The sequence below is a fragment of the Gavialis gangeticus genome, unplaced genomic scaffold (genome assembly GCF_001723915.1).
Source record: "Gavialis gangeticus isolate Ggan-Ray unplaced genomic scaffold, GavGan_comp1, whole genome shotgun sequence".
Classification (NCBI taxonomy): Eukaryota; Metazoa; Chordata; order Crocodylia; family Gavialidae; genus Gavialis; species Gavialis gangeticus.
In genome coordinates this window covers 16,603,039-16,614,306 of record NW_017728997.1, presented here as the reverse complement: position 1 = coordinate 16,614,306, position 11,268 = coordinate 16,603,039, and the positions used below count along the sequence as shown (strand labels likewise).

At 43.9% G+C, this 11,268-nt stretch overlaps 1 protein-coding gene across 1 annotated transcript in view; it reads left to right on the top strand.

Moving 5' to 3' along the window:
• The window catches only part of PTPRG (protein tyrosine phosphatase, receptor type G), a 424,594-nt gene that overhangs the window by 262,717 nt on the left and 150,609 nt on the right, over nt 1-11,268 (top strand). The window contains exon 6 of the mRNA XM_019504585.1: nt 11,182-11,248. Coding sequence (XP_019360130.1) covers nt 11,182-11,248 — 67 coding nt within the window. The remainder of the gene's footprint in view (nt 1-11,181; nt 11,249-11,268) is intronic.

The following is an 11,268-nucleotide window of genomic DNA, read 5'->3' as shown; positions in this document are numbered from 1 at the left end:
CTCTTTGTTGCAATTAAATTTTGTCTTCTGCAGAGCTCTGGTGTATCTTAAATATCCTTTTGAGCTCCCCAAATTGCTGTTAATCAGAGTGTCCTTTTACGGCCATTGTTATCTTTTTCTTTCTCTCTTTCTTCCCCTTCCCCCCACCCAAATGAATACTTACTGGGGGGGGAGGGTTAGTAATGTGTGTGTTTTAATGTGCTTTTCACTTAAAAGCATAACAAAGATCATTTATTCTAAGTGAGTAGTTTAAGCAGCTTTAAAGATTTTTATTTTTTTGTGTGTGAAATGAGTGACTGCTGCTTTGCTTTGCTTTGCTTTGCTTTGCTTTGCTTTGCTTTGCACTCATGGCGAGGCAGCAGTCGCAGATCCTGGGGTCTCTGCAAGTGGAGTCTCTGGGATGGTATGAAGCACCGCTTGGCATAATGAAGTGATCAGTCACTTTCCAGCGTGCGATATGTAATCAATGCTTTCATGGGCCAGCAGAGAAACCCAGTGTGGAGATGCAGAAATTACTCTGAGCTGAGTTATTAAGCTCTGCTCATCTCCTTACATTTGGGTCTAAAACCCTTGCTTTTTGAGGCAATGCATCCCACATTAGTGCATTGCCTTGGGAAATCTTGAAGCCAACCAAGTATTGAGATGTTATATGTTTTCTGATTCAGCTTATTCCTTCCCTGTGTTCTTTTTCTGAATGCATTAACATTGCAGCAAACCTTTGTATAAAAGTGATTATCTGTGCTTATAACATTTTCAAATACGCCTGCTGGATCTAATAAAAATGTGAAGCTGAATGGGCATGAGGTAATGAAAACTCAGAAGGTTTGGCCAGCTTTATATTGTAATTTTTCTTTCATGTTTAGTCCCTCAGCAAAGATACTACAGGATTTTTAAAGTGCTACATCAGGAGATCTGATTTATTTTATTTTATTTTATTTTTTTTGTATTCTGGACCTTGAGGGATGTAATTTTTATTTATTATGCAGAAAACTCTGGGGTTTTGGTTTGGGGAAGACCCACATTGTTTCTCAGTGGTTTGCATTGGAGCAATGTTTCCCAGAGCTGCGGGTTAGATTGGACAACTTCCATTTCAGCCTGGTTGTGTGGACAATACCCTAAAGATTAACCTAAAGATACTGTGGGGAGCTGTGGATCAGCCGCGGTAACATGGAGCTCCCTGCAGGCTCGTTTATCCTGCTGGGAAGGGAGAGCCAAGCCACATGCAAGGAATGCAGACTGCGTCTAGTACCTGCTCGGAGCTGGACCCAACATCTCTGCACTGGACTAGTGTGCAGCACAGGCACAGCCAAAGGCTGAAACCCAGGACCACTGTTGATCAGGAGACATTTTTAGACATAAGATATTACCTTGCGCTGCTCAGACATCGCTGCCGCTGACATCTGGACCTTAGTTACGGTTCCCAGTTCTGACTGAAGAACGGCACAAGCGTTTGGTACAAGCATGGGCATAGCTGCAGCCTCCTACCCTAGGTGAGGCCTGTTTAAAAAATGTTTAAGTCCATTCAATACCTATTTACACAGTTTGAGGGGGGAAAAAAAAGCCACAAAACTAGTGGCATATTGAGTTAATACATCACGACCAAGCTTTCCGTCAGGGGTGATGTATTATTTGAAGTGGAATTAGCTGGAAGAATCAATGCACACCTATTATTCTATTTAAAATAATCATTAGAAGACCAATTAGCTTTTTTTTCCTTTCTTTTTTTCATCTTTTCGAACAATGCAGCGAATTAAACAGCCTGTATCTCTGCATTCCTATATATTGGCCCCAAACTGCTGCCATCTCTTCTTTGTGCTTTGAAGCCTTGGGAGTTTCCTTCACTCATGGCAGGATTATTTAACACCTGAAAGTTAAGGGAGCTCAGAAAGCCAGATTTGACTTGGGAGAATCTGCCTTCAAGTCACTGAACTTGAAACTAGTTGCCATAGGGTTACCCAGCTCCAACACCTGTGTGTGTATATATATCTATATCTGTATCTCTATATATCCATCTGTATATATACATAGATGTAGAGATAGATAGATATAGATATCTATAATCTTATAGATAGATCTGTATGTATAGATCTATATATTTATCTGTATATAGATAGATATAGATTTTATATATATATATATTTAATCACAAGACATGACAGGTAAGGGTCAGTGTCAGATTTTGCCTGTCTGTTTTTCTCCAGCAGCTTGAAGCCTTTCAAAGGGCCTTCTGTCTTATTTGCTGTGCTTCGTGCATTTGTTGTGCAGGATACCTGTTCTGAGCAGGTCATATCATATAATTGAAGGACCAGAAAGAACCTGCAAGATCATCAAGTCCGGTCCCCTACCATGGGTAGGAGGTTATTGGGCACCAAACAAGCTCAACAAGGTGCTTTTCCAGCCTCCTCTTGAACACCTCCAAGGATAGCGACTGCACCACCTCTGCTGGGAGCGTGTTCCAGATTCTAGATACCCCTATGGAAAAGAAGTTTTTTTCTTATGTCCAGCCTAAATTTTCCCTCTATTAGCTTGTGTCCATTGGTCCTCATCCTCCTTTGAGGTGCCTTCCTGAAGAGTTGCGCCTGTAAATCTTGGTGCTCACCCCTAACCTACTTGTAGGTGGCAATCAAGTCACTTCTCAGCCTCCTCTTGCTCAGGCTGAACAGGTCCAGTTCCTGGAGTCTCTCCTTAGGGCCTATTCTCCAATACTTTGACCATGTGGGTGTCCCTTCTTTGTACCCTCTCGAGCTTATCCACATCCTACCTGAAGTGCGTTGACCAGAACTGGACACGGTACTCCAGCTGTGGCCTCACCAATGCCAAATAGAGAGAGAGAAGTACCTCCCTGGATCTACACATCGGCAGATGCACACCAGAGACTTCTGTTTGCCCTGCTGGCGACTTCAATCACGCTGTTGGCTCATGCCCATTCTCCAGTCGACAGTGACCCCCAGGGCCTGTTCAGATGCTGTGCCAGCCAGTGGACCACCACCCATCATGTAGGTATGGTGAAGGCTCTTCCTACCCAGATGAAGAGTCTGGCACTTCTCCCTATTAAACCTCATCTGATTCCCTTCCACCCACAAAATCAGTCTGTCAAGGTCATCCTGGACCTTTACCCTATCTTCGGATGTGCCCACGTTTCCCCACAGTTTGATATCATCCGCAGACTTAATCATTCAGCTTTCCTCCCCCTCATCCAAGTCGTTCATAAATATGTTAAAGAGCATGGGTCCAGGCACAGATCCCTGGGGGACACCACTGGAGACGGCGCTCCCAGGATGAGGCCATCCCATCCATTACAACCCTCTGGGATCAGTCTCTAAGCCAGTTGTCCACGCACCTCACTGTAGACTGGTCCATATAACGTATGGCAAATCGTTTCTGTCCCTCAGCATACTTGTGGAAGGATGTGGGTCCATCCTCTCTGTCCTTTCCCATCCACCTGGCTGCACATAAGATGTGCAATTGTAGCACACTACCTGGGGGAAAACAAGAATGTCCTTGGATCTTTTGAGGCTTGCAAGAGTGAAGCACTGGGTGCCACCTGCAACGTAGCAGGAAGGTGGTGCGTTGTACACTTCCCCTTGTCCACGCTGCTCTGCCAGTGCACCACAGCATTGACTGGCCTTTGCTTTTATCCTTCCGTGCATACTGCTGAAAGATCTTGAATGAAAACCCATTTGGCTCATCTGCTCACCCACACCTGATACACCTGCACTCTTTTTCCATCCTTTCATTCAGAAATGGGGTATTTATTAAGATACCGGAGATTTAACAGTGTAGACCTCAAGAGACAAAAGGGTGGGGAAGGACATGCTTTGTGCAAAACAATAAGATGTGCTTTCCAGCCTCGTAAGGCTCCAATTCATGTCCCTTACTGCAGAGATAAGTACAGAGTTAAAGCACTGTTGTTCAGGAGTATGAGGACTAAAAGCCACTGGAGCAACAAAATAATGTGGCTCAAAAGGTGTGAGACTAAACAGCTTTATCAGCAGTGTGTGGAACACTTTTCTCTTGGCGGGGGACTTCTTTGTTTTCTTTGACTGCAACTATCTTGAATTTTTGGAAATCTGTTGGTGTGTGTGTGTGTGTGTGTGTGTGTGTGTGTGTGTGTGTGTATAAAATATGTATATATAAATAAACATTTAGAATTTCCTATGTGCATTATTGTGGCATTTTGGGATGAAAAGAATGGAAATGAGGACCATTTCTACCCAAGTGTAGCGCTGGCATCTGTCCAATAACAGTAGACTGATTATAAGAGAATAGATTGCTTAACCATGTTGATTGTCTTGGAAGTTTAGGGGATGATTTAATCTCTTCAACGTAGCTAATTTATAATTGTTCACTTTCTTTCTCTATAAATTGTTTGTGAAGAGGCTTCAGAGCCTAGATCTTTGGCTCACAGGCAATAGACCTCAGCGGCGGGCTGAATGGATGTGAAGCTGCGCAGTCTAGGGAATTTTACCTCTGACTTTTACACCATTGTATTTGAAAGCTGAATTTGACCCATTGCCATCTCTCTGCCTCTACCGCTGTCACTTAATTCAGCTGCCACAGTTAACTGTGTAGTCATTCATCCTTGGCCGACACCATCCTTTACAACACAAGAGGATGGTCTCTGGATGTTAATGCTCTAGTGCGATGGGAGCAGCTGGCTATCTCGAATTCAAGGCATGCAGATTGTCTTGGCCATTTTACTTAGCAGATGGGTAAGGCTTGATAGATTGAAGATTAAGTTTCCAAGTCAAGGGCCAAATGTTGCATAGGGAGAGAAAAGTAAATTATAACGCCATTCTGAGGGGAAAGGCTCAGGTAGAGTATCACAAGATTGTTGCCATTCATTTTCCTCTGCCTTGCACAAAGTGCATGTCATTTTGCCTTTCAATAAAGTAGACTATGGCATGCTTCTTGCTTTGGAAATGCTTGGTAATACCCTATGTGAGCCCATTTAATGAGCTTGAAAGCAATTGCTGCAAATTTATGACAGTTTAACAAGTCTACATGCCAAAGATTTTTTTGGGTGGAAATGAGAGAGAGCTTTGTATTTCATCCCAGCTGGAAGGAACTTCAGGTTTTCTTCAGCTGTTTGTTGTTGTTGCTGTTCCTCCCTGAGGCACAGGAGATTCATTTAAATCTGTTTTTTAAGGATAGTATATTCCTTATATCTGTAGTACTGTTTCTGTTAATATTCAGGTGACTCTTCGGGTCAGCAGTCCTGGCCCTTCCTTATAGCATGTGGTGGAGCTGCCTCTGCTTGTTGTCATGCAGGTGGTTTGGAGGCCACGGTGGGTTTTGGAGGAGGTGGGACGCGGTGGCGGTGGCACCAGAGATGAGATCTGCTGTCCTTCGCCCCCTGCCCAAATGGTTATAGATGCAGCAAATACTCACTGCATAAATGCTTTTTAATAGAATCTCTTATGAAACGAAGTATAAAACGTTATATTAGATAAACAAGTGTATAAAAATAAAATCTGCTCCACCAACTTGCCAAAATGGACCAGGATTTTAACTCTCAGGATTTCTTAGTTAAAAGACAGGTCTGAGTTGATTTGTAGGGCTTCAGCTGGGGGTTTTATAAATGCAGCATTTCTTTGGTTCTGCTCTCTTTTAGGATTGAGGGGGTTGCTACAAGAGCCATCCAGATTGCTTTTTTAAGGACTTATTCCCCCAAATATCAGAGGGGCAGAGAGTTGCTGCTCCTTAAACCATAAGGGTAGGGCACGGGAGCTGATTTTTTGAAAACATGACGATGTGTTATGCTTAGCACCGCACCACCATAATGCAGGCTGTGTGAAGTGCAAGTAACACATCATCCTGTTGACTGTTCATTATCTTCACTTGCTGTGATTCAATACCAGCACTAGTGTAGCATTAAAAAAAAAAGGCCGTCTCCGATCCTAGTGTGGCTCTGACACTAGCTGTCAGTTCTGTTATCACAGCCCTGCTACGCATGCTCCTCAGACCTTTGGTCTTTTGAGTTTGAATAACTTGATGGTTTCTGGGTGGTTGTTTTGAGGGGGTTTTGTGCCTTTCTGCCTCTTTCTTATTGACACACGGACAAGGGCTGGTAGCAGAGCACTCTTAGGTGCGCTTGCAATCACGTGGCAAGCCTAGGGGACTATGGGAGCTGCCACTAACAAGTGCTGAGGTTGCCATTAAAAAGTCTATCATTGATCAGCCATGGTCACACCGTCGAGAACTGAGATACTTGCTATTTCCTATTAGAAGCATTGGAGACAGAAGCCTGTGTAAATATTAGCTGTATTTCCTGGCTTTTAGTTACTTCCCAAAATAGATGCCCTCAGGGAATGTATTGCACCTTGTGTTATTGTGTAGTTTTATGACTGCAGGATGTGGTCACTGTGCATTACCTTTTCCTGAGATACAAAAGGCTTGGCTTTTCTTTTTTTATCGTGTTGCAATGAAACTATTCATCCCACCCAGGATGGCGTATGCATTAGGGGAGAAAAAAATAGCACAGGGTACACGGTAAACAAAGAAATTCTGCTTTTCTGTTTGCCTTCAGCCCATCTATCCCCTAAGGTGAAAGAGCCCTATTAGCACAGGAAGTAGCATACTCATATTCTTAAACTTCAAATCTGTATTTATTTTCCCATTGCACTTAGCACGATAGTTACCTATTTATTTGTGTCAAGGAGGATTACAGGCACTGCTCAATTATAAATGATGCATACACAGATTCTATCCTGTCTTTCCTAAAGACCTTTTGGGCATTTGTCAGACTTCAACGGGTGCTTCTTTCTCAGTAAACAGCATTTCTGGTAGTGGTGCTGTGGGTAGTTTTAGCACAATTTCAGGAGGATGCTTTCCATCCCCACGTCATTAATCCACGGTGCAGAGATACTGCCTCGGACCAAAGGTAGGAGTAGGTGTGCTTTTATGAATAGGAGGCTCGTGCTAGGAAAGCCTGCCTCTGTCTCGTTCCCTTCAGGATCAGCCTTTTGAATCGTAAGTTCACGTTCTGATGCTGTAGGAGGAGAAAAGCGCAGATTTTTAATAAGGCAAAATATGTATAAAAATTAAATGATTTAAGAAAAGGAAAGAAACAGAGAGTTTGGAAAAGGTTATAACCCCCCGTCCCCAGCATGAAGGCATTAAGCCTTTCTCTGGGAGAGGAGGACGCTTTCCCTGGAGGTAGTTTATCTCATAACTTCTGATACCACAAAGGTCCTTCTCCTTTTCTTTGAAGTCCCAGCTACTGTCAGGGACAGAACAGAGCAACAGATGAACCATGGACTGGATTTACGGAGACGCCCTCGGTCTTTATACCAGCTTCAAGGCAGACACTGCACTGGGGCTTGGTGCTCCAGAGCTGCGCTCCTCTGTCAAAGGAAAGAAAAATACAGAGGAGGCTCAAGAATGAATTGCAAAGAAAGAAAGAGATGGTGAAATGTGTTTTCTTCTAAAAGCTTGGACCATTACAGGAAATGAGACAATTTAAGGCTAGGTGCCACAAAGCTGCTCTCAAATTACCTCCAGCTTGAATCCCACTGCTGGGAAGGAGCTGTTTGACTCTGTCTAAAACAGCTGCTTGTCTTGTCTTTGATAATAGGCCAGCCCCAAAGCCATGCCGAAATAGAGCCTTTCTCTTCCTTATTTACCGCTTTATTTTTATTTCTTTTTTAAATAATTCACTCTTCAAAAAAGTGCCAGCCCCCGAAATGGGAAACAAGTAGAGGCTGATTTTTTTAAGACCTCTTCACCTGTGAAACAAGCCAGCTCTCTCTTTCTCAAAGCTTTGCCAACAGCATGCAACATGGAGCAGGTAATAGTGAGATGTCAGGAAATGAAGGGCGGTGATTGCAAGAGCCGGGCAGGGCTGCTGCTAAGAGTAGCTGGAACGTGTCCCAAATAGTGCAAAGCCCAAACCTGAACTCCCCGACTCCTGGTTATTTGCACCATTTTTAAAGAGAAATAACACTACTCTGTAGAGACTAAGAGAAACTGTGATTACAGGTACACTAAAACATTGGGTTTTTTCCCCCGTGAAGATTCTCAATTTCATTTTATTGCAGAACACCGCTCATTTTGGGGAGACGCTTTCAAAATGCTTACTTAGCTGGATCTTTGTTACTAGTTGCTGCACCTCAGCAGATTAAAGGAACGTTGTCAGGGTTGATAGGCCAAAAAATTGATCTACTTTGACAAAAAATCCCATCTGTGAAGGTTTTTACCTTCAGGATGCTTTCCATCTCTTCCTCTTTTTCAAACTGATAGCAGCTGTCAGCAGAAATAAAAAGAAAGCAAACAAACTAAAACTCTGCAGGACTCACAGTTAAACTAACCATAAATAAAGTACCGCACAAGTTCAAGTTTGTTTTCCTCAAGTCATGCACTAAATTGCTAGTTGCTTGTTTAAAAAAAAAAAATGATGTGTATGTAGTTCAATGGTAGGAGTGATTTGGTTTGAAGACATTTAAATAGATGGAAAAGACCCAGTAGTATGGCTCCCAACAGTCCTGTATTTTTAAACTGTTTACTTGTTGATTTGCCAGAAGCCATGAAGAGCCCACAAACTGGGTCAGCGAGTGCGCGCTTATGGTTATTATTTATACAGCATCCAAAGTGTACATGGCACCCGCTAGGCATATAAAAGCTCCAACCTCAAAGAGCTGCAGCCTACGGAGCTAATAATCATGTTATTAGTCACCCAAGTGCTACAGGTTGGAAGCTCGTGTGGCCAGCTCTCTGTTTCATTGCATGTCTTGTGGTATTTGGTGTTTTCGCTGAGACCCGCAGCTCCTGGAGTCCTGTGACTAGGAAAGACTCTCAGCTGCTGGTTTGGTTTTTTGTTTTTGTTTTTAAATGAAGTTTCTCTCCTTGTTTGGGGAGAAAAGCTTGAAAATGTGACCTAAGCACAGCTTCTAGGGTCACGATCCAAAAGGCAATTAAAACACTGCAAACTATATTTCACAGTTGTCAATTGTTAAAAAAAACAAAAAACCTTCCCTGATTGCAGGGGAGAGGTGACGTCTGACTTGCATTTGCTTGGAGATTGCAAAATTAGGTACTAAGTGGGCACGTCTACACATTCATTAATGCACCTTAGATACGGCACATGTAATTTAGTACTTCCTTTAAGTAAATGCACAGTACCTAGAGGTAGTGCGCAGTAGCCACTGGCGCACGATGATATAGTGACGCTTACCGCGCATTAGCCTAATAACACTGCACAGGAGGCTATTAGCCTGGTTTTTGCCGTGACACGCTACTGCGCAGTGTTATTAGGCTAATGAGTAGTAAGCGTCTCGTGTAGACGCATGTGGTGTGTCCCAGAGCCCTGCTGCCAATGGCAGGTAATGCTTACATGGAAATTGGCTTATTCTTGCTCATGTTTTTCAGCCTGCTTGTGCGAACAGGGGAAACTACAAAGCAGCCTCTGTGTCAAGTACTTCTGTGCCCCACCTCTTTCTTTGTTACCTGAGTGTCACAATATTTCATGTATTTATCCCTGTAAAGCGGGGAAGGATTATCATCTCTGCACTACAGATGGGATCTGAGACATGGAGACACCGAGCATTTTTCCTGGCCCATGTAGGAAGCCTGTGGCAGAGCAGAAAACTCACCCTTGCTGTCCCAGGGTGGTGCTCTAACCAGCAGCCCACATGTCCTCTCCTTCTCTTCAAAACCTGCACTTACTTTCTGACATTGCCATCCTCCCCGATGGGGAGCTCCAGAGAAGCTGGAGCGGGAAGAGAAGAGCAGCAGACGTTCCCCTATTTGTCAACCTGCTTTGCTGCGCCTTGCTGTGCCCACCGGATTGAATGCTTGGCAGGGCTTTCTCCTGCAGCAACAGGACCAAGAAAAATGCTTCTCAGAAACGCAGGGAGAAAGCATTTAAACCCCCAAGCCCTGGTACAGGCACAGCAACTCTTCGGCACCCTGGGGACTGCAGCTCTCCCACACCTCCCTCCCCTACCAACATGCAGTTGCAGAGGCAGTGCCATTTTTGGCTGGCTGTTGTCGACCCAAGATTGCCAACTGCATGTTGGGTTGTTGCTGGTTTGTTCACAGGATCACCTTCCCAGTACAGCTCCTTCTTGGTCTCCCTTTTTCCCCCCTGGCTCTGCGCTCTGTTGCATTGCAAGTGATGCATTACTCCATCCGCCCCCAGAGCATCAAGATCCTACATAGCTGCCAAAAGCTATGTGCTGTCTCTGTGTGTGATCAGCTGTAACGCCTGGGAGCAGTGGGCCCGTTCAACAGGAAACACCATCCCTCAGATTTCAAATGTTGACTCTTGGCAACCCCGCTTCCCCAACCAAACCCAAAGTGTGACCCAGGTAACTAATGATCGTGCTCATTAAAAGAGCAAACTATTCCACCAATGCTTCGTGGATGGTGGGGAGCAAAAATTGCATCCCATTCTTGGCAGCTGGTTTTTGCTCAGCTGTACTGCAAATAAGGGACAGATGGAGGCTTCTTCTGGAAGTTGTGTTTGAGCTGAAAGTGGGGAAGGATGGGACTTACCTGTCCCTCTGCCTGGATTTTTACTTTACTTTTCCCTCTGGATCGTGGCTTTATCATCACAGCTAAGGACAATGTGACTTCCTGGCTCATGAGTGCTACAGGAAAGCAATTTTTTGCCCTGGAAATCTGGAAGATTGCATTGTCAAAAGTTCAGAAGCTAACCCCTGAACTGCCGTGCATGATTTTATCTTTTCCTCTTCCCAAATGACTCTAACGAAGCTACTTTGAGAATATAAATAGAAAAGGGGACCGTGGCCCAGCCTGCGCTGCTGGTAGAAAAGGATGCAGTTGTTGAAGAGGTGGATTCACAGATCCGACTCCGAACACATTCAGGAGGTGATGGATGGCTGTTTAGTAACTTTAAACTACTCTTTATCTATGGAGTTTCCCCCCGGAAAGCAAAGCAAAAAAAATTAAAATGGGTAGAGAAAACTCTGCTGTTTTGTTTTCAGGCTATAATATTTCTAATACGTTAATGTATTCCGAGGACACTTCCTCTTGATTTAGCCTTCCTCAGTTTATTTTATTATACCGTGTATCTGTGGCATTTGGTGAGGAACCATTGTAAATGTGAGAACTAAGCAGCTTGCTAGATAACATTTTTTTTTTCTCTTTAGAAGATTAAACTGAGACTGTTCTGTCTGATGCCAGAATAGATTTAACCAATCATGTATCCTTTACATGTAGGTCAGTCAGAGGGACAATCCGGCACTGGATCCTATTATCCATGGGTTGAAGGGCGTCGTACATCATGGTAAGTAGCTGCTTTCACTT